At 38.8% G+C, this 24288-nt stretch overlaps 1 protein-coding gene across 3 annotated transcripts in view; it reads left to right on the forward strand.

Moving 5' to 3' along the window:
- LOC128244317 (uncharacterized) overlaps window positions 1-23115 on the forward strand; it is a 58343-nt gene extending 35228 nt beyond the window's left edge. For 2 of the 3 annotated variants that reach the window (XM_052962339.1, XM_052962334.1), the window contains exons 5-31: window positions 409-1293; window positions 1514-2608; window positions 3064-3123; window positions 3367-3430; window positions 4197-4294; window positions 5028-5279; window positions 5666-5901; window positions 6019-6202; window positions 6296-7210; window positions 7513-7693; window positions 8238-8315; window positions 9179-9344; window positions 9570-9657; window positions 11326-11415; window positions 11870-11953; window positions 12120-12224; window positions 12672-12761; window positions 13780-13862; window positions 14276-14629; window positions 14819-14966; window positions 15074-15264; window positions 15691-15799; window positions 16012-16131; window positions 16734-16994; window positions 18483-18607; window positions 20736-20900; window positions 21083-23115. In XM_052962339.1, the coding sequence (XP_052818299.1) occupies window positions 409-1293; window positions 1514-2608; window positions 3064-3123; window positions 3367-3430; window positions 4197-4294; window positions 5028-5279; window positions 5666-5901; window positions 6019-6202; window positions 6296-7210; window positions 7513-7693; window positions 8238-8315; window positions 9179-9344; window positions 9570-9657; window positions 11326-11415; window positions 11870-11953; window positions 12120-12224; window positions 12672-12761; window positions 13780-13862; window positions 14276-14629; window positions 14819-14966; window positions 15074-15264; window positions 15691-15799; window positions 16012-16131; window positions 16734-16994; window positions 18483-18607; window positions 20736-20900; window positions 21083-21280 (6425 nt within the window). In that variant the 3' untranslated portion in view covers window positions 21281-23115. The remainder of the gene's footprint in view (window positions 1-408; window positions 1294-1513; window positions 2609-3063; window positions 3124-3366; window positions 3431-4196; window positions 4295-5027; window positions 5280-5665; window positions 5902-6018; window positions 6203-6295; window positions 7211-7512; window positions 7694-8237; window positions 8316-9178; window positions 9345-9569; window positions 9658-11325; window positions 11416-11869; window positions 11954-12119; window positions 12225-12671; window positions 12762-13779; window positions 13863-14275; window positions 14630-14818; window positions 14967-15073; window positions 15265-15690; window positions 15800-16011; window positions 16132-16733; window positions 16995-18482; window positions 18608-20735; window positions 20901-21082) is intronic. The other variant, XM_052962347.1, reaches the window with a different exon arrangement.
- Window positions 23116-24288: the final 1173 nt, after the last annotated feature.

A 24288-nucleotide genomic window follows, 5' to 3' on the forward strand; every position in this document is an offset into this window, starting at 1 on the left:
ACACTACCACTTTCCGTTCATCTATTAAGATACCACATGTGAACTTCTATCCGATTTAATGTCAGGTTTTATTATTCTATATGTGTGTTGAAATTCGGGATTGGCTTTATCCCCAATACCCATGTCGATGTTTCACAACCTGAACAAACAACCGTGGCCCCGCTGATGGAGAGAGCCATGTGATATTCGCTGCTTGAGCTTCTCCCTCGCGAAAACACAAAATGAGCTTATATACGCTTACAATCCACAATATTACAATTACTTGATAATAGTTCGTTGTAATCCCACATTAACCTGTAATTGAATGCAACACGGAACGTACGTTCAACAAAAATGGACCCTTAACATGCAAAAACTACACACTGTTTTTCTCTAATTACTGATCAATCTACGTTATATACATTACAGAGGCCATGTTGAACTCGGGCGGATTTAGCCCCGGGATGTACCCTCACCCGCACCAGTTCTCCCCACACACCGGTCAGGCGGAAGCCACCAACCTCAGCCTACCAGGATCCAAGTCGAAGTGTGAGATGAAAAAAGATGACGAACAGGGTATGAGGGAGACCAATATTAAGTGTGAATCGTATGTAAAACAAAAGACACAGTCGGAAGATGTGCGTAAAGACACACCGGATGTGTTTATGGAGTATTCATATAGTGTAGAAGGAAGTGAAAGGACACGAGGAAAAGCGTCTAAAACCGACGATCGTGAAAAAATTAAAAGCAGCTCAAAGGCCCTAAAGTCTCCATCACTAGCTTCTACAAACTGCTGGTCTGAAAATAATTCTATAAAATTTACTCACTGTGATACAAGACCAAGTTCAGTCGTCGATAAAACTAGGATTAGAACGATTTCTCCAGAAGTAAGTCGCGAGAGGCATATTAGTGCCGGATCAATAGCCGGCGATACTTCAAGAAAGCGGCAAGCTTCTTCATCATCGAAGGCGTCGCTGCACAGCCCATCGTACCGGCAAACGGCGCTGGCAAGCCCAGACCATAGATCAACTCCGATAACCACAGCTCGTAAAGAATATGTTATAAGTCCATTTGAGGCTAGTTGTGAGAAAATTACAATTATAGAACAGGAAATGCCAGAGAATCTGTGCATTAAGGACAAGAAACCGGAAATTAAGACTGACAGTGACAACAAGGCGGATAATAAAGATGAAAAAGACAGAGGAGTAGTAACACTGAACGTTACAAGTCCAATATCTGTCACAATTACAACCACTGTAAATACTATCACGTCCGATAGCTTATCTGCAGATAATGTATCTAAGCATTCTAAAGGTTTGACATTTTATTGAATTATCACGTTTTATACATTTTGTGATGACCTAGTTTATGCAAACATAAAAGAGCACATGGCGCCATTTATTTCCATAATCTTGCCCCTGAAGTACTATTAAATGGTTTATTTATGTGCCCTAAAACGGATTTTTCCAAGATATAGCTTTAACATTAATTCCCCTGTCGTTGTATATTAAATATACGTCTGCTTCCTTTGCAGCCTCCAGCTTGTCCCCGTCGTCTCACGGAAGTCCCCCCTTGTCCCACACCAGCACGACGACCACGTACTCCCTGCCCTACTACCACAACCTATTCTCCCGAGTCCAGTCTGGTGACGGGAAAAAGGTGCATGCCACCACGTACGTGCCCGCGATAGGCACCATCTCTAGTCCAGTGGCAGGGGCTCCTTCCATCATACAGGTTAAGGACCCCAAGGCCATAGGTCTTAGTGACACAGAAAAAGACATCCCTATGAAATATAGTGAGACAGTAAAAAATAACAAGACGAGTGCTGAAAAACTATTTTCTGATGTTAATCAGAAATATGTCGCTACTGTTTTTGATAAAGACAGTGTTTGTATTGAACAGGAAGACACAAGTGTTAAATTTGACAAAGAATCGAAATTGATAGAAAAGAATGAAACAGTTTCGGAAACCCTCGATTTGAGAATTAAATCTAAAACTGTTCAAGATTCAAAAACAAAAAAGGAATCGGAAATAAGGAGTAAAAAAACCAAATCCGAGAAACGTCAGATCGCACATTCCTCTGTAACACCCATTAAACAAGAAACAAAAGGCTCTTTGAAAAGAAAAGAATATTTACATTCTAAGATAAATGGTCACAGTTCAGATGATAAAACTGATACACATACGAGAAACACATCAAAGACCTTTGAAGAGCGCCAAGATGTTCAAAAGAAATCTAGTATAATAGCAGATAAATTACCGAAGGAAGAAACGTTATTGATTTGTAAGCCGAAAAAGTGTGATACTGTTTCAAAAAATGACCTGCAGGTGCCTTTGACAATACTTGATATTTCTGACGTTGTTTCAATGTCTGCTACAGAATTGAACGGGAAAGAGCGTATAAAAGAAAATGACAAAAACAAACAACATAGTCAAAAGCAAGAACAACATGACAAGCCAGCTCCACTTGCGCCACTAAAACAAACAAAAATAGTGAAGCCTATGTCGAGTGCGAGGCGTGATGGTTCCGGCCAAGACTGTGTCGACGGATTATTATTACCACCGGTATCGGACCGCCCTCCGGCCACACAGCAGGTCAAGCCCGCTGACACACATACCCAGCATTCAGGTAATATATATGTCTAACATAATACAATGTTATGACCTCCCGATTGTTAAAACATTTCACTGTGGCTTTTTTGCCCATTCGCTATGTTCCAATCTGGTGTTTTAGATTTATGGTATGATACCTCAATAAGTAGTAGCTGAATAGAAATCCAGGAAATATATGATAGTTGTAAACTGGCATGAGATTCAAACTTTCCAATTCCCTATCTAGACCTGCAATCTACAAAGCTATTATATGTGTCCATATCATCCATGTGCCAATAATTTGGAGGTCGCTTTGATATCTAGTTATGTGTCCCTCTGTTTTGTTAATATACACTTGTCATGTAAATCATGCAGACTTGTATGTGTGAAGTCTAGAATATCTTGATTGGGTAATAATAATTCAGTATCGCTTTGTTTAGGTTCCAGGAATAAATCAAGTAACAAATAATGACAATTAATCGTTATTGGCAGGCATTCCCATTGGAATTGCGGTGGCTCGCCAGAGAAACATAGCGCCAAAATTGACGGGCGGTAAGATAAACGCGTTGCTTTTATTTCTACATAAATCTTCGGAGGTCGTTTCGAACTTATATTTTGCTTTGATTAAAAGAAATAGTTAAATTATTCTTATTTTCATGCCTCTACCATATTAAACCTTGGAAAAATTCGTGTCAGTTTATTTCAAGTGTCCTCACAGGTATATTATTTCAAGTGTCCTCACAGGTATATTTCTATGGATATTTACTATTTTTGTTCTCACAATATCATTAACAGACAGCAGAAAGGCGAACGACGAGGCCAAAGGAAAACATCAAGTTGCAGACGTTAAACCAATTAGGTACTGAACTGTGAAAATGTGATAAAAATGATTATTGGTAATGTGATAAACTTATTTATACAACAGAATCCACTCATTTCTTACGCAAAAAAATGTTGTATATTTTATAACTTTCCACAGAAAATAGACGAGCCCGCGCCTTCTATTTTCTTTCGAACGTTACAAGTATAAACTAATGTCAAGTGGGTGTAATTATTTAAGGACCAAAGCAAATCTAGTTTATTCAAATTATGTCTCACTGCACGCTTCATATTCGGGCCAATGACGTCAGTAAGATATTTAACTAGCAGATTACGTAATGCTCGATAGAGCAGTCGGGAGCACCTCGGAATACTTATCACGCGGAATATTTCGTCGTCGACACGGCTCTCACTCTCACAAGACTCTCGCACATTGTTAAATAACATTTACTTAAAAAAGAACGAAAGAATCCAAATTGCATCAGTCAGTTCGCTTTACTAATTATAAGCATCGATCAAGCCTTCTTTGGAATATAAACAGGCGAAACTTAGAATTACCCGATTATCATTGGTCTTCAAAAAGGAGCATACACTAAATAAGGTTATGCTTTTTATTTGTATTGCTATTTGTATTGCTATGTGGATTTATAAAATTACAGTTTTAGAATTTATTACAATTTAAAATAAGACAGTGTTCTTATATTTCAAAAATACGATTTATAAAATACGATTTATAAAATAGAAATATTATGGGAATTATTAAAGCGAGAAAACAAAAGCACTTGTCAAATCAACTCAATTTTCAGGCCACTGAAAGTCATACGACCGTCAACAAAGCCAACAGGATCAGCAGGCACAAAGGTCGAAAAGATAAATGAACTTCCGGCAAATCTCATTGTCACTGGTATGCACACTAGTTCATGTAGTGGATGATACGGATGTAATCTTTCGGGAAAGGTTTCACTTTCACGCTATTAAACTGGTGTATTTCCTCTTATTTTGTTTTTGTTTTGATTATTATAATATGACCAGACAAAACGTGCGTTTACCAGACGAAACAAAATATATGTGGGTGTACGGATAAATTAAGCTATTTTAAACAAAATGAAACGCCTTCAGTATCAATTAATGTTAGATTTTATGTATTTTTGATTTTCAGCTTTCGGTTTTAATTCAGGTATAAAGCATTTTCTCTCGGTGTTTTGTACGATCGAAATTTCTTTAAAGTGTCGATAAAATAGACATAAAATTTTCTTAGGAAAATACATAAAATGCTTCAAAAACACGAAGTAAAATAAATTTTAAATATTTCTGTAAAACCCTATCTCAGTCTGAACCCTTCTTGTCCCATAACGTTGTCCGTGTCGTTATGGTTATGCATTGAGTACTGGCCCCAAAATTCTTAAGTACTTTAAATGTGCTGAGCGCGTTATTAACGTGCTCAGATTGACCACGGTAATAATTTGCATTTCACGAAAAAAAGGTTCAATAATTTAATCAAGTAGGATATTGAACACGTAATTTGATTTTTCGAGAAATTGGGGCCTGGTATTATAAGGTCATTCCAGTTATATGCGTTTTTATAACACACACATACCACAAATGCGAGATATCTCAAACATCTCTATGTTCGTCAGGCGGGACGGCGCCCCAGGGTATGCTGTGGCCTGATGACGCCTCTCGTCAGTTGGCGGCTCAGTTCCTGCAGGGTGGCGCGCCCCTTACGCCGACCGCAACCTCCTGGTATAGCCAGGGTGCCTATCCGTTTCCCCAGCCCGCCACTACCGCGGCCGCCACGAACACAGCCGGTCAGCTCCCTCTTACGGTTCCTGCAGGCTACAAACTGGCACAAGATTCTATCACTGGCCAGATATGGCTAGTTCCTTCGGGTAAATGAACTTTTCGAATGGATTATTTAACTGAATTAGTTTAAAAACAGTCATCTTTCCTTCTTATGGGCTATTACTCTATGTTTTAGTAAAATGTGTATAGTCAGAATTGTATGACTCCTCAACACACCAGAGCATTATACTGATATTCAACTCACTGTTAGTACGGTTGCGGACAGGGTACTTGGAGATTGTTTCAATCTTGTTATTCAAACGAACATGCAAAACGGCTTGATTCGTCCATCAAGGACATCACAAGTTTCCGTTTGAAATACGGATGTATGTCACGGATATGGGCTGTCGTTTTGGGCTGCGAAAACATTAGATTTGAGACCAGACCGTTGTAGTCGAATGTTACATTGACACACTTGATATTTTTTCCCTAGGAACTGACGTCTTTGATAACAGCCGTCTCTTTGGTGGCAGCCTACACTTGGGGGGCCAGATTGGTTCAACTTCCACATTTGCAACAGCCCCTCTTGTGGGCGGCGGTCAACAAGGTGTCACTTCTGGCATACCCTCTCAGGGTGGCTCCCTGTTTCCCGGGCAGACGATGTTGACTGATCGGCAAGCCAATGTCGACATCGGCCTTCAGCCCTTCCTTCCCATCTTTGGTCAAAATGTAAGAAATGCACTTATTTCTATGGTAGTATTGATGTATGATACAATATTATAATCAAAAATATAATTCTTTGTCACCTGTTTATTGCGAATTTGTTCAAGACCTTAGATTTTGTAGATATTACCGACTGCTGAGCTGGGGTCTGGGGCAGAAGACAAGGATCCGGTGGAGCACGGGAAATTGCCGCCCACCATGGTGGTTCCCCCTGTCACCGACACTGCCAACCCTCTCAACGTTAGCATCCATAACAACGAGGAGCGTCATGAACTTTCGTCCATTCCTCACACTAGCGCGGCAGCAGGTAAAGGTCATGTGTAACAAATATGAATCCGCGTTTGCTTTTCTCCGCGATCTGTCTTCACTCTAATTAACTTTCTTTTCGAAACAAATCCAGGTCTCACTGAAAGAAGTCCCTTCAACTTTGCCCAGCCGCCAGTACCCATTATGTTCAACTCCACCTTCCTTTCTGCCCCACCTCAACCGGAAGTCAATCCCCCGGGGGATCCCGGTCAACTGGAGTTGGCGTCCGTCCAGTCCCGCGGTACCTCGCCCATGTTGCCCGCCTGCGATTCCTGTAACGAGGAAGTAAAGTCAGACGATAACGCCGATGACATTATAGACATCTGTGATCATGAAGATGATGACATGGATGAACATGAGAAAGACTTACAAAGTGAAACGATCTGTGATGAAGTGCCAAACTCTAAGGACACCATTGAAGTAAAACGTGAAAGTGATACATTGACATGTAAGACCGAGATAAGTGTGAATAAAATTGATACAAATAAAAGCAACTTTAAAACAGTTGATAATTATACTTTCCCTAGGGAAACAAATCAGTGTAAGATTGAAGATAGTGCTTGTGATAAAAATACAAATGGAATTCCAAAGAATGAAGTCAGTTCTGAAGACACTCCCGATGCGAATAAGAGACATGTTGATCCAAACCGAAATATTTTCAAGGACATAACGGAAAAATATGATCCATTCTTGGATCCACAAGTGTTACAGGCAGCTGATGGTTTAGAACTTTTAAGTGCCCTTGCAGAGAAAAGTGCATTGGTTGTAAAACCTAAAACTGAAGAGGACGAGAAAAAGGATAAAGGAAACTTATTGCATAAACAGGTTGTACAAATAGATCCATCCATTGGCAGCAGTGAAAAAGACGAGAAGAATGTGCCTAAGAAAAAGTCCAGAGTCAAATATGGGTATGCCTCTAAAATTACATCAGGAGAAAAGGACAAACCTGCTGTCGCTACTACAGCAGAGAAAAAGATGACAACGTTCTGCGGAATTATTATTCCAGAAGGTGATAATTATATTCATTGACTGTTTTATCACCTTCGGTAACTAAGGCAATATGATGATACTGTTGTAAATAGTATAAATGTATATATCAACTTAGATTCATGAACATATTTTAGTTTTAATCAATATCGTTAAAACTGTTGTAGTAGAAAAATAGATGAAAGGAAAGTGGTGCTATATGTAGTAATGACTCGTTGTTGTAATTTATATCCTGGTAGACCTAGCTGTTAGTTGCACACTATGTCCTTGATGTGTATAATATTTTATGCTCCAACCAGTTGACTATGTCACTCAAGGAAACAGACATTGGTTCTTTTCTTGACCTAGATGAGGAGGTGATGGACTCCATTGAGCTCGAAATGAAGCTGCGGCTGTCGGAGCTCCAGCGCCGCTACCGGGAGAAGCAGCGCCAGCTTGCACGCCTCACGCCTCGAAAACCACGGGACCAGGAGGCAGAGGTTGCCACCAAGAACAAACAGCCACCGTGAGTTATATTGATACTTAGACCACATGTCTAGTTTTATTACGCTTGCTTTAAATTTTCAGAGTATAAATGTTGTTGTTTTTATGGAAAGTGATGAAGACCATTATGTCATAGAACATCATTACATGTATGTATATAAATATCGCATGGCTTCCAGTTTGACATTACATATTGTCAAACAAAATAGCGTTGAACAATCATACCAACTTAAATAAGAATATAAATGTACCAGTAAATTTGTTAAAATAAAAATCCGTGTTGGAAACGAAAAATATCTATTATAGATGCACATGCTATTTGACAGTATCATATCAATTGGTCAAAACTGTAATGTCAGTGCGTGGCGGTATACAATTTCCCAAAGAAGGTGAATGAAACTGATTAAACATGAGAAGGTCACGTGAGGTATAATAATACGACGTAACTTGCGCATTAATGTGGGTGACGCCCGGTTAAGATATTTGGTGATATTTTTCTGTATTCTTGTTAAAAATGCTGTGTATATACAGTCGGTAGTCAGTGCAAAGACTGTTGGCTATTTCAGTTCGGACTCCCCACGGGGACCAGGGCGGCCGAAGAAGAGACCAAGCGAGACGTCCACCTCCAGCGAAAAATCACTTACGTAAGAACTCGAATGTCACGATCGATATAGAATGCCATATACATGCGTTGTTTCTTTAAAAAAATAACATGCCTTTCATACTGTGATATATATCTTTTAACTATGTAAAGAAATCATACTGAAAAAATATTTTCATGACATTTTGTCAAACCTGAAACCGCTGATATATACGGTAAATTAGACGGCCTGAAAACAAAAAAAAAAACTGAGCAAGGTCTGCCATTGATTATTCTGGTGAATATTACATTGAATAATGTAGGACAGACAGTCTACGAAATCGGGTCGCTCGCTGTCTATGGTTTTGTTCACTGACCGAGAGTAAAATGCCGATTGTTACGGCCTGATATTACATACAAGATCACGTACTATAACTGGCATGTCTGGGTTCGAAAGCGAAGTTGTTGAATAATACGACCTGCATGTCATGAATATTCAGTGCTACATGAGCGTGCATATACAATGAATTGCATGACAGGAACTATTTATTTCGCCTGTGTTTCTGAAACGAAAGCAGAGCTTTTGTGAATTAATCAGTACATATATAATGTAGCGTATTATATAATGCAAATAGATAACATGTTTATATTTCATAATTTCCGTCACCACACTAATAAAGTGTCGATCCATTTTATGGTGACTTGATTTATATGGTCGTGTCAACTGCCAATGGCGTCCTTGAAATTCATTTTTAAAGGGATATATTTAAAAATATATGAAAGTAAGCAATGAAAATTTAAAATGCATAGATATACAAAAAGTTCAAGATTAAAAGAAACGCCACTTATAAGGAAGACGTGTTTATAAACGATGATGGTGCTATTTGAAAAGCAAAATGGCAGCTTCCTTTTCTTGTTATTGTTTAGCCCTAAGTCCAGTAAAGTTAAGGGGTCAGATGGAACATCCCGGAAGTCTCCTCCAAGCAGCGGAAGTAGCTCGACATCTGGTCACCACGGTCCGCCACAGAAGAAGAAGAAACTGGCGGAAATGTTGGTTGACCGAGTATTCCGAAAAACCGGAAGCTCATTCAAGGTCAGTGCAAAAAATATAATTGGGGTTAAATCTATAGCGAATAACACCAGTGCTCTGTCACGATTGTCTTGTTCGTGTATTTGATGAAAGTGTCAATTGTAAGTCATTACGCGATAATAATTATGATAATAAAACTTGCAAAAAGGTTTTTTAACTAAGTCAGATCTTTACGATGCGCGACATTTCCGCAATTGGCTCTTCTGAAATATTCTTGTACTGTACCAGATTCCGTTGAGCAAGAAGATCAACCTGATCGCGCCGGCTCGGATCGAGTTCCCCGGGAGACATTCGAGGCACCAGGACCGGCCACATGGTAGGAACTCTTCAACTGTCAAAACACGTGGGATGTGTTTGTAAAGTAATATTCGCGTTCCCCTCTTACTCAAAAGGAAGTTGGTCCGAGCATCAATGGGATCTTCTAACCAGTTACACCGTATCTGGTTCCTATCCTAATTAGGACTCGAGTGGGATTTATATCCGCTAATAAATGTCTTCACACTTTTTAAGGTTCACATTATCCGAATTCTTAAGCCCAAATACCCGACTTGCGTTGAAGTCCAAGCTTCTTAGTGGAATTATATGCCCATGAGGCTCCCGTAGTGTCTTAGACTGATGCGCTTCAAACTCAACGCAAAACAAAACACACACACACAAACACAAAACGATTGTATAAGGCAAATTAAACATCCATGATCTAATTCACCAGAGTATTCCAACACAGTGACACACCTATTCTCCAACACGCACAAAAAAACGATTGTATAAAGCAAATTAAACATCTATTTCACCAGAACTAGTCCAACACAGTGACACACGTATTGGCCATTTTAACGATCGTTTGTGTAGTTTTTTTTTTATATATACAAGATTACGTCATGACTATAAATAGTCTAAAATAATAGACGTGTTATAAGGGGTTCTTCGAAGGCTTTGCCATATCAAAAATCGTAAAAAAATCCGTCAACGTTCATTTATTTGGACTAGACTATAAACGGCGATCAGTCAGCTATACAGTCAAATACTCACGACTGACTACTTTAGTGTTGTTGTTCAGAACTGTGTTCCCGCGTTGGTGTAAAAAATCGCACGGACTGCACAATTGATTTGGAGCATTTAGTTCATGTGTCAGATGAATTACAACTAATTTCTTTTAAACGTGTTTTATGCATAAAACTCCGTTTTGATTAAGATTATTTTTATTCTTTAAGTTCCTGGTGCGACCGTCTGCTCCATTATGTCTGGTATTATTGCTTTGTTCTTTTTTTATTAATGGCGACATTATAAAATGAGTAACTTTTTTAATACACAAGTCTGTCATTGTGAGATAATGTATTTGTAAAAACGTTAGACAGGAACGATTGTTGCAGGCGTGTTTTCATAATCCGTTATGTGGACTTTGAAAGATCAAGGCAGATGTTCTATTACCAGATTACAGTCTTAATGTACATTTACTGTATTTTATTTATATGTCGAAGTTGTTGGGCGGTGTAATGTAACCTTTATGAAATATTTATATTGTAGCTCACCATTAAAGTGAATAACGTATATTTGAGAATGATGTTTCTCTTAACTCTTTCTTGAGAAAGATAATGATGAGCCTTTTCGATTAACAGAGGACACAGTATGTTTTTCAAGAACTCTATATAAAGGACTGGTATTTCATAGTGCCTGCTCGTTTTTCTGCCTTCTAGTGTCCACTAAACCGCAAATTTTAAGCATTTAGACTAGAACCGTCTCATTCCGAAAATATACTGTGGTGATTTCGCCTCTGAAGTTAAGGCTTCAAGATATTTTAATAGGGATGTGATTTATGTTATAAGGCTGTTTTTACTGGAAATAAAATCACTCGTATCCGCTTTTTTATAAGGGAAAAAAACGTGCAACTTGTTAGCATGCACACAGCAAAACAATCATACTTTAAGACCAGTTCTACTGGAGTTTCTTGTCGACATTCACAGTGGCAATCCTGTTTTATTTGCAGGAAAGCATAAGAAGTCCATGGATTTTGGTCGGCTTATCAAGCGCTCCCGGCTCTCACAGATCAACGGGAAGGACGCGGGCTTCGTTGGAGGTAAGTGCCGTTTGCGGCGATGGATTGTGTTACCGTTTTCAGTTTCATAAAAGTAGCTTCCGGCTGCAGGCTGCCCACTGCGCGGGGCGAACACCAAACAGGCTTATCCTCACAGGAGTCGCTCTTTCGGCTGGCTGCCGTCGCTATTATGGCTTAATTTCACGTTCTATGTATATGCAAAGGTCTGAAATATTTACAGGCAGCTTTCGGATTGTATTTCAGTCGCAATCTCACGCGATCTTCCCATAAAACTTCTTCACAGAGTAAAAGTGGCAGTATTCTTATTGTGCTCGATGACTCTGCACTTGCGAAGCATTGTTACTTATTCGTATATATTCTGCTGACTTAAAGTGTCGGTCACATTATAGATATTTCATAAGGTGAAATATTGTGCAAACTGTAAGCATCCGGGGAGGTCTACAATTAATTAGACCCTATCTACATAATATTGCAGGATTTTGGTCAAAACGGAGCCATGAGAAGAAACACCATTTCCACTCAGACGCCAAGTTAAAGAAGAAAAAGAAGCGAGATGAAGGTATGTTGACTCACCACAAGCAAATAAAAGGACAACATAATTATACACAAAACTAATTGGACAATTTTTCATTCGAAATATTTCCATGGCAGCATGAAGTACAGACGTTTTAGTCCTATTTAGTTAGGCATGATGTAGTTATGTTTTCACATGTTCTCTTCTTCAGGGGCGCCCCGGGAGCGACCGGCGGAAGGAGGACTGGGTCTGCTGGCGGAGTACGCCGCCAGGTCCAGGGACGACAATGCCGACAGGAAGAGGAAACAGGAAGACAGTGAGTATACTGTCTTGGTGTCTACTCTTGGAGTTACATTGTATTCCGAAATAATAATTTGAATGCAAAATGTATACCATCGGCCTCAAACGCATCTACATTGTCATTTTTGTTGTTGTTTATTTCATTATTTGGCATTACTAAACCAGTATATCGGCATTAGCAGGGCCGCTTTAATCGTCACTTAAGTAAAAAACACAAAAATCGCCGATAGCAATTGTTATTATTTTTGGCGCGAGCTCTCGCCATACTATTAAAGTAATGCGCGAACCGTTGAATTGCCGGCATTTGATAAAAACAATCCATTGTTAATGGAATGTTTCGGTCGTTTTCGTCACATGCTTTCTTAATGATATAAATAAAATCCATCCGGTGATACCATTGCCGTTGGCGGAAACATTAGCCTAACGCTTATACTATTATATTCTTTATTGTTCATATTTATAGGCTCTGGGTCCCTGTCCCCGGACTCTCCCAACAAGAAGCGGAAACCCGGCAGACCGAAGAAGTGTGACTCCGTCCGACCAGGCGTCACAGGTATAAACACTGCACTTTTCAGAACTTTACAGTTACTGTTTATATTTTAAAAGTATAACCAAAACAGATCCCAGCGAGTGGAGCATAGGTCTTCTTTTTGAGTGACCTATAACAGACTCTTCTTCTACTTTTCGCTTTCTATGAAGTTTTTGGCAGCCGACATAGTAAACTCTGACGTTAAGCTCATGATTTGAAGACATGAATAACTATTGGGTTCAATGGTGATGTGTTTAGTATATTAATTCTTAACAAAAACTCGGTCAAAACATCTAACTGCACTGCAGCATCAGTCACAGAAGTCTGAGTTTCCACGTTGATTAATAAAAAATATATGTATTGACAGGTACTAAAATAATTCTGATTGCATTTTCATTATTTAATTAAAAACTGAACATTCTCGTTCCTGAAACATATGGTGGCTGAATTCCGCCATTTAAAACGATATGTTAAACGGAAACACGAAAATACGAAATAATAAAACGGCGCAATTTTTCCCTTCCACTGTGTGCTTTGACGTATTTTCTCCCTTAAGCCGCAAAAAAATCGAAAACTCTTTATGCCAGAAATCATTCACCATAGAAACAACTACATTTGAATGGTTCACTTTTTACGCATTAAAAGGTTTTAGTACTTTAAAATCCTCCCATTCTGTACTACAGTGTAGCTCTCTCAGAACATGGAATGTCCCATTAATCAGTAGATTTACTTCACGAACTCGCTGAACAGTTGATTGAGCAAAATGTTAACATATGTGGATATGTCATGAATTGTCAATATATTGAAAATCGTGAGATGCTCATTGGTCGAGAATTACAGGAAGAATGTGCTATAAGTGTAGTCAGTTATATTTGATGTTTTTACCAATTAAACGGATCGACAACAAACAAAACATACCATATAACAAAACAATATGCTACATGTACATATTTGATTCAAATGGTGTTTTTGCACTTAAGATAGTATGCAAAAGGATATGGGTTTTTAAAAAAAAGAGTAGATTCTGGTGTTATATTTACAGAAACCTTAGTCGCAAAACAGTCTAAACACATGGAGTTTTTCCGCCTGCACGCCGAGGAACCGCAAAAAGAGCGTAAAATCACCGTGAGTCTTTGAGTTGTGATGAAGTACCGTGAGTCTTTGAGTTGTGATGAAGTACCGTGAGTCTTTGAGTTGTGATGAAGTACCTGTTTCTGTGACAGGAGTCAACGGTTTGGATTTAATGAGTTCTGTTTTCTGCATTCCACGTTATATAGCAAATACGCATTTAAAAAAAATCCTCTAAACACATTTATGTCCTTGTCAATTCATCATATTGTTATGACACATGATCCCGTTGTTTACACAAAAATGACGTGTTGTGGCTGCTTCAGAACAGTTTGCATAATGATAAAGCACGTTTGTATTGAATCAATTAAAGTCACTGTTGGTATTTCCGCACGACTTCCCGCGATCTCTTAACCCGAAGACTTGGTTAAGATAAAATTAAGCTCTTGATTTTCCTATACGTTTTACAGCTAGAGGGCAAGACGCCTCTGAAGCCCCTGTATTTGGATGAGTGGAACGTCCGACGGAGCGAGCGGATCTTCCTAAATGACCCTAGCCCGCAGACGAGCCCGAACGCAGCGCCCCAGGGACCCCCGGGTGCCAAGCCCAAACCCCAAACCCCGGACCCAAAGCAGAGGCAGCTAGGCTCCCCCGGTGCCAAGTTGCGCCATGACTCGCCCCGGAGCGACTGGGATGCGAAACACAGAGCCGACAAGCAAAAAAAGTCTCAGACTCTCAACATGTCCTTGAAGGTTAAGAAGAAATATTCCACAGGACTGCTGCAGCAAAATAAGGCAAGGGAGAAAACCACAGAGTTGTTGCAGGTAACTGACTTATATAAACTCTATTTCGATTCAATTTCACTGGTAAAATACAAGAAAAATCCAGCTAAAGCAGTAATTAGTTTCTTGGATGTATGCAATAATCAAAATAGAATTCTACATGTATTTGAAATTAAAATCGTTTCCGCTCCTCCTACCATATAATGTAGTATAATATATATTGTATTGTAGGCGTCAAGAGAACGGCTTTTCCAGCATCGACAGGAGCGGAAGGAGCAAGAAAAGCCGACTTCTCCAAGGGTCGCATCACCGGAAATCGGAAGTGATCAGGATGACGTGCCACTGTCGATGTTCCGTGACAAGCCATGTAAAGTGGAAGGTACGTTTTCTCCGAGTGGTCTGTATTCAGAATGATTATTTAGTTGTCAAAGGGAGATAATAACTAAACACTAAAAAGTCATTGACAAAAATATTTATGGTTTCCAGACCAGCCACCGTGCACGCTGAGCCCGGACGGCCTGGAAGACGGGCTTCGCATCTTAGTGTTTATGGACGGTCTGTTCCACGAGGGTGAACTCAAGGCCATCCGACCGCCCGACATTTACGGTGCCGTCCTTGACAACGAGCGGAAGACCCGGCCTCACTACTATTCCCAGGAGGAAATACTCAAGGAGGCGGTAGGTTTAATTTAGCATTGTGCCTTTGCTATGTAATTGTCAACAGTATTAAGTCTATTTATGGGAACGAATTCCAAAATAAGGATATCGTTACATTATATTAATTTCTGATATTCGTTGAAATATTCGCTGGCTAGTTCTTATCGAATTCTATAAACGGCATGTACAGTATAATATTTATAAGGATAATGTCAGATCATTTTGAGTGTATAATAGTTGATAATCTAGAGTGATAATAAATGTCAAACATGGGCGTTTCGAAAACAAATACCGGAAGTTCCAAACGCAACCGTGTTTTGCAAAAAACATGCATTACTGCCAATGTTTGTTTTAATGATGTACCTGTCATTTACCATTCCAACTCACGAGTTGACATTTGGAGGTGTTGATTTAAGTAGAACTAATGATGTGTGTTGACTCACACAGATCAAGGACACACGGGCGGCTGGCCCTGAGCAGCTGCAGGAGGGAACCAGGATCTGCGCTTACTGGAGCCAGCAGTTCAGTTGCCTATATCCGGGAACAATCTCGAAAGGTGCACAGTCTCGTCAGTTCATTAAAAAGAGTGTGATGATGATGATGATGATGATGATGGTGATGATGAGGTTGATGTAAATGATAATGTCTTCAAAACTACCAAAATAAATTAAATTGGATGATCTAGTACTTGTCGCTGCCAATTTTGTTTGACTGATAATGTTGTTTTTAAGTTTTGCCAACTTCATACGAGCGTGTTTGTATTCGCAGGGAGCCCAAATCCAAGCACAGCTGACCGTGACCTGTACACGGTTGAATTTGACGACGGAGATACGGGGCGTATTCCGCTCGACCATATTCGCATCATCCCACAGGATTTCCCGCTCGTAGGTAAGTCGCTATGTCTATCGAGGGACTTCCTGCTCGTCGGTAAGTCGCTATGTCAATCGAAGGACTTCCTGCTCGTCGGTAAGTCACTATGTCTATCGACGGACTTATCGCTCGTCGGTAAATTTCTATGTCTATCGAAAGACTTCCCGCTCGTCGGTAAAGCCGTTATGTCTTTCGAATAACTTCCTGCTCGTCGGTAAGTCGCTACGTCCATCGAAGGATTGCCGCTCGTCGGTGAGTCGCTATGTATATCGAACGACTTCGCGCATGTTGGTTAGGCGCTATGCGAAGACGAATGTTAAATTAAAGAATAGCAACTTGCTTATTTAACAATTTAAAAAAAATGTAAAAAAAAAAGATTTATAATGTGAAACTGTAAATACGATAAATTCAAAATTTATGTGCCGTTTTCTTATCGATAGAGTACGATCCGAATCATTTTCTGCGGAAGACGTTGGTGTCATAGGATAATCGTTAAACGACGTTGGTGTCATGGGTTTATGAGCCCCGGAAGTCCGTATCTCATACCCTGCGGTGGAAGTATTGTACGAAACTGGGAATATGATGAACAAAACATTTATGAACCTTGAAATTTGTTACAGAGTACGATCCGAATCCTTTGCTGTTGTTGACAAAACGCCGACGGACGACGTCGGTGTCAGAGGGCAGCGAACACCGGAAGTCCGTATCTGATCCCCTTCGACGTCCTCAGTCAGAAGCGGGAAGAGAGTCCAAGGGAAAGCGAGGACCAGGGCGACCACCGAAGACTGATCGGATGTTATCGAACGAGTCCATTGGTGACGAAGACGTGTTCACAAGTGACGCCAGGGATGGCCGCGGGGACGCTCAGAGCGGACAGGGTGGTAAGCATGGCTAAGTGCTTGTTTGTTAAGTTGACTTTAGGATCGGCATGTAAATGTTCATATCGTATATGTTGTGATTCTAAAAATGATATTGAAATGGATCCTTGTATGTCTTACTACGGAAATATTTTACCTGAGTATTAATTTGGCAGTTTACACTATTATTAAATTTATCAAACTTTACATATTATATTGCTTATGTTCCCTGATTTGTACTTGTTTTGTACCGTGACAGTTTCTCTGTATACTTTTGTTAACTTCATGTAAACCCTTTTGCATTTAGTTCGCATTTTATAAAAAATATATACTCGGCAAAAAGTCTTGCAACATGGAAATAAAGGAAAGATGTGTATATTTTCGATGCCGATTTTCTCTTTTTATTACTTCAATGGAGATTCTTAGCGAGATACTTCCGTACTAAAATCGAAAATTGTATTGTGAATCATATTCTTCAATCCTCTTAAACGCATAGAGATAAGAAAAAAAAGTCGCAAAATAGCCCTCTCTCTGTTAACAGGATGTTGTTTTATCTAAGTTCGGGGGTTAATCATGAAATATACATATGCAAATTTTAACACGGCTGTCCATTTCATTTTAGTTTTGAACTACCAATAAGGGTTCTATTGGGTATATTTACTATGTTGATTGCAACGTATTACCATTAAACATACATTCGTCCAACAAATGACTATGTGACAGAATGGCAAGATATATGTCAAATATATTGTAATTTTCATCAACGTGAATTGTATGCGTTTGTATGCCAGATTTTACCCATACCAAGTATGTTTTTGACTCGGTTAATGATTATTGAACATTGTTTAACATACAGTTAATGGTAGGTAAGAGGCTCTATTTTCCAAAAATGTGTAACTCTTGTGACTGGTAAATAATTGAAATGTCGGCATGCGTTGATGACATTTTCCACCGAGTATATATTTTATCTGCGTGTCTTAATAGAACATGAACTGTTTGCCGCACTATTGTAAACGTGTTTCCATTCAAGAGGCCTATTTGAGTTGCAACTGTTCATTAAAAGGCTGTGTTCAGCTATTATTGCTTATGGTATGAACTTAAAAGGATGGGTTGCTCTGTAAATGAAAAATAACACGTACGTAAGTGCATCTGGTATGTCGATATTGCTGCTTGATACATTTTGCTAAAGATCACGTACGTTAGATGTGACAGCTGATAAAACACCCATAGTGAGAAAGCTATATCAATTTTCTAGTTTATATGTGTCTTTTGAGTTGATATGGCTTATCCAAACATATTGTCCTTTACTGTCATATCGTAAAAAAACTATTGTGTTAAGCCATAAATCTAAGTTACAATCGACGTTTTTTGCCATTTGCTACACCCTCACCAGTCAACTTATGAAATTTACTTATATAAGCTACAGACCGACTTTTAAACATAAATGACACCAGTAACATGTAATAAAATACTAATATTGAAAGCATCCATATTCGCCCGTTGCCATTGCAGTGGTTTTTGCCCCGCCCCGCGGGCTGTGGGCGTGGTCGGGCTGCTCCACAAAGAGGCCCGGTATGAAGGGCAAGGCCAGAAAGGAGTACTATAAAACAGTCGTCCGTAATAAAGAGTCCATCTCGGTAGGTAACATTGTTGGCATAGTCCAGGTGGATCAAGTTATCCATTATAACTTCAGTACTTACCAACACTCTCAATAACAATGACTGTCCATTGTCATCACTGTCCATTACCACCACTGCACACTACCACTACTGTCCATTACTATCTCTGTCCATTATTATCAATATCCGTTACTATCACTGTCTATTAACGTCACTGTATATTACCACCACTGTACATTGCTATCACTGTCCATGGCCATTCCTTGATATCCTTTCCTGACACTACCCATTTCCATCACTAGATGCCAATAATCTACACGTACCATTGTCATCACTGTCCATTTTCATCATTGTTCATTGCCATCTTTGTTCATACAATCACTGTCCATTGCCATCTCTGTTTATACAATCACTGTCCATTGTCATCTCTGTTTATACAATTATTGCCATCTATGTTTATACAATCACTGCCATTGCCATCACTGTCTATGGTTATCACAGTTTATACAATCACTGTCCATTGCCATCACTGCCCATTGCCATCACTGTTTATACCATCACTGTCCATTTCCATCACTGCCCATTGTCATCACTGTCCATTGACATCACTGTTTATACCATCACTGCCCATTGCCATCTTTATTTATACAATCACTGTCCATTGCCATCACCGTTTAAATAATCACTGTCAATTGACATCACTTTTTGTACAATCACTGTCCATTGCCATCACTGTTCATACAAGCACTGTCCATTGCCATCACTGTTCATACAATCACTGTCCATTGCCATCTCTGTTAGCTTGAAATTCGTTTTTTTCCCGCGGAGATATATAACTTTGAAACCCAGAATATGCAAACATGCTCGTATAACCGACCCATTGCCATCTATGTTTATACAATCACTGTCCATTGCCATCTCAGTTTATACAATCACTGTCCATTGTCATCTCTGTTTATACAATCACTGTCCATCGTCATCTCTGTTTATACAATCACTGTACATTGCCATCTCTAGTTATATAGTTACTGTCCATTGTCATCACTGTTAAAAAATTAGCCGCCACTTTTATACAATCATTGTCCATTGCCATCACTGTACATTGTCATCACTGTCCTTTGCCATCACAGTCCATTCACATCACAGTCCATTCACATCACTGTTTGTAATCGATCACTGTCCATTGCCTTCACTTTCCATTGCCAGCACTGTCTATGGTTATCACAGTTTATACGATCACTGCCCATTGCCATCACTGTTTATACCATCACTGTCCATTACCATCACTGCCCATTGCCATCACTGCCTATTGCCATCACTGTCCATTGCCATCACTGTTTATACCATCACTGCCCATTGCCATCTTTATTTATACAATCACTGTCCATTGCCATCTCCGTTTAAATAATCACTGTCAATTGCCATCACTTTTTGTACAATCACTGTCCATTGCCATCACTGTTCATACAATCACTGTCCATTGCCATCACTGTTCATACAATCACTGTCCATTGCCATCTCTGTTAGCTTGAAATTCGTTTTTTCCCGCGGAGATATAATAACTTTGGAACCCAGAATATGCAAACATGCTCGTATAACCGACCCATAGAGATTCATTCAGCATCGTGGCTTTCGTGTCGTTTTCATTTGTTTTCATCTTCATTATCGTCATTTCATGTAGTCATGCATTATTCATGTTTTCTCATTGTTTTTATTCCATGCATTTCATGATTGTTTCCATATCATTTCATATTCGATTTTTAGAGGAAAGACGAAGGGCATTATCATGTTTCCATTTTTAGATAATATTTATATAACATTTGTCATGATACAACAGTCTCAAAGGTACTGCTATAGGTAGTAAAGGCGATCCAATTTCATCCTTAATGGAAATTCAATTTTCTGTAGAAATCTTATTAGTGTAGATGGATCTACTCAATTTATACATGAGACCCTTTGGAACAATACAGCTACGAACATGTATTTCGTAAGTTGAGTTGTATTCATCCTTAATCCATAAATTCAGAAGAAAATGTCGATGTCGACATAACTGCTTGCAAAACTTGTTGTTTTATCCAATTGCATTAAATTTAGTTCGAGAATATAATTCATCAAAACATAATTTAACTGTTTGTGTTGTGTGTAGGTGGGGGAGTGCGCCGTGTTTATCTCCACCGGGCGGCCAAACTTGCCGTACGTTGGCCGCATTGAAAGCTTCTGGGAGGCCCGAAGTGGCCAGATGGTCGTCAAGGTGAAGTGGTTCTATCATCCTGAGGAGACCAAGGGAGGCAAGCGTCTGCATAACCTTAAGGTGCGGTCTTATTATGCGAATAGGCGAACGATCTGTTGCCTTTTTACCTTTTTGTATCTTAAAAGTATGAATGCATATAGATTTTTAGAAATGCCATATTCCGTATAAATATTAGAACAAAATCATATTCAGAGTATCTCTAGACTGTCAATGTTGCAATGTATTTTTTTTTTAATCAACAGGGAGCATTGTTTCGCTCGGATCACGAAGACGAAAATGATGTGCAGACGATATCTCACAAATGTGACGTCATTCCGTATTCAGAATACCGCCGGCGTGTTGACGTCATATCCCACGACGACCACAAGGACGTGTATTACCTGGCCGGATACTATGAGCCGACGGTCGGCCACATAAAGTTTGAGCCTGGTGTGCTGTAGGTTAAAACATATGTTAGAGATGTAACGAGTTTATTCCTAACGCTAAAAAGGCTGCGATTCCTGCAATTTTGTACCGGTGTGGAGTGTTTTGACATTCAAGAGAAATCGAATAACAAATTACGCATTTAGGCGATAACGTTCTTGTTATATGTGTGCAATATAAAACAACTTTACAATAAACCTATCATGTATTCATCTAGCCGCCATTTACAAGTGTAGAGGATCTACTGTTTGGAGCAGAATTCCGAGTCCTTGAGTCTGTCTCATGTCCACGTGCAAAGCGTGTAAATGTCGGAGCACCTGTGTAGCGAGTCTTCATGATAATAAAAGTGACCATTACAAGTCGGAGCACCTGTGTAGCGAGTCTTGTGATAATTAGAGTGACCATTAAAAGTCGGAGCACCTGTGTAGCGAGTCTTCGTGATAATAAGAGTGACCATTACAAACTACATATTTTCTGTTGATCAGAAGAACTGTGGAAGCCATTACAAGTGCACAAATAATTTCTGAAAAAACAACAACTTATTTTTGCTTGTATGAGAATGACTGTATATTGCTTTTAGAAAGAGGAAGAGACGGCTTTGCAAAGTATTTCTAGAAGCTTCAACACAGTTATGTATAACTTCAACTCTCCTATTTGAGGAGAATAATAATTCTGAAATCTAAGGAACAGTTGTGTTTGCTCAGTTGTGCTAGAATTCACGTTTTGAATGTTTATCGCTTCTCCTGTGCCTTAACAAATGTTATTATGTATTCATGTCTTTCCGTGTTCGTGCTATGGGCTTTGTCACCTTTAACGTGTGTTAGTTTCGGGATAAAAGACTAAATGACACACAAAACAAAGGCTGCCTCATCATAAAGAAACCATGTATGTGCATTTCAAGTTGTCTTGGAGGAGGATAGCAGACATACAGCCAAGGTTTCCATTTATAAATACATTAAACCAACGAAATGGAATATCACTTTCCCAATCAATGATTTATTTGAAAAAGTTTAGTGTTTCACGTGACTCTAGGCTCGATTGTTGGCTGTGATGATATGAAAATCCGGACAAAGTTTTACCGTAATTTGGGTTCTATTGGTTGTACATGCACCCTCCAATAGATTTACTGGCTAATATGTCAATTGTTTCACTGACTTGGAAAATGAAAACTGATGTTCACTGGGCTCCGTTTCAACACATATTTTAGTAGCAAACCTTACGCTGCTTTGGATTACCAATGTACACACGCAAAGTTACGGGCATAATCTATGGGATAAATGTCCTTACAAGACAGTTTTCTTCAAACAAAGCTTACCCCAACCAAAATTTATACGTTTTATACCTTCGACTTTAACCCGTACGATCTTTATTGAGACGTGGCCCGGCAGAGCTTTTAATTCATTTAAACGCGCTAAATAATGCAGTTCCTTTTATACTTATTTTGGTAATGTAACCAGCTTACACAGTTGTACATGGTTTGAGAATTTCGTCTGAGTCAGCGGAATTTATTCTTTATCCTGTTTTGTTGATGCGTTGCTTGTTTTTGTTAAAAGTTTATTATTCCAAAGCATCCATAGTGCTATAATTTGTCACTTTATAATACATTATAATTTTGTTTTTTTTAAACACACCTGCTTTTCTTTTACATTTACACTTATTATTTCTTTTAAAAAAGGAGCTCTATCTCACTGACTAAGGTTTGATGCAAAGATGTATTATTTTACTTATATGTTCTGTTACAATACACAACGCCGTTTTAAGCATTTGTTTATATAAGTGTTCATATTTTATCGAAGTATATGTTAAAGTGATTCAGCTGTTATATGATTACAATAAAAGTTCGAATGTTGAACCCACAGTGTCCGTGTTCGTTTCTGTACATTGCAGATTGACTATGCGGCCTTTTAAAACCACCATGGATACTGACCCCATACATTCATAAACGATTGTTCTTATTCTTCAATCAGTTTTGTCCAGAGCCGAACTTGCAAAGTCCTTGAATGGATTTAAACTAGGAACATACATGTATAGATGGCACTGTGAAATCTCGCACAATGTAAGAATCTTGGGCACTTTATTGCAAAATCAGTTCCCCTTGTTAGTCTTTTAAAGATGCACTCTTACTCCCAAAAAAGAGTTACCACAATTAACAATATTGTTAAAATATTCCAAAAAAGATAAATAAATGTAGAAAACAATTGTTCTCATAGAGGATACCAAGTTGAATTTGAAAGAAATGAGCATAAAGCACAGTATTTTTACCTTCTAAAACTATAGAAGATCACAGTAAATCTTTTAGCATCCATCAATCATTTAATATGTTTGCGCTTTCCGCTATTAAATACACAGTTACAATCTTGTTATCAGTAATTAATATTTTCCATAAATGCATTATTTAAAGGTTTATCACTCAAAATTTATGTTTGTTATACATGTGTATGTATTGATTTTGAATAAGAGTGTCACTTATATCATGTGAATTTATTCTAGGCCATAACTCGAAAATTACTAAAGGGAAACAATTAAAACTTCAAACATTATAGATGACATTGTCTATGTCAACTGTTTTTGGTGTGTTTTTGCCCAAATTGTTGCGGAGTAATCTCCCCTTGTACTTTAAATTTCCTTATTTGTACAAACAGCATGATTCGAACACTGATGGTTAGAACTTAATACAACTTTTAAATTTGATAGATGGAAGTGTGCAGTTTTACACAGGGCAGTAATTTTACTCTGGCACATTCGTGCAAACTTATCGCCCCTGGTACTTTATTTTTCTTGCAAAGTCTTATCATTTATTCCCACAGTTACCTCCTAACGTTATTCTATGGGAAACAACAGTTTTGATCTAAATCAAGGCTTACAAAGTCCGTAGATAACCCTCATTGGTTTCAATCATGTAATTTATAAAATACATCAAACCAAACTCTATGTACGTATTATGTTTTTATGCCGAAATATTTGTTTAAAATTACAACATCATAAATTGCAAAACAGTTAGTGAAACTATCTTGTTTGAGCTGAC

This window comes from Mya arenaria, chromosome 2 (genome assembly GCF_026914265.1).
Source record: "Mya arenaria isolate MELC-2E11 chromosome 2, ASM2691426v1".
Lineage (NCBI taxonomy): Eukaryota > Metazoa > Mollusca > Bivalvia > Myida > Myidae > Mya > Mya arenaria.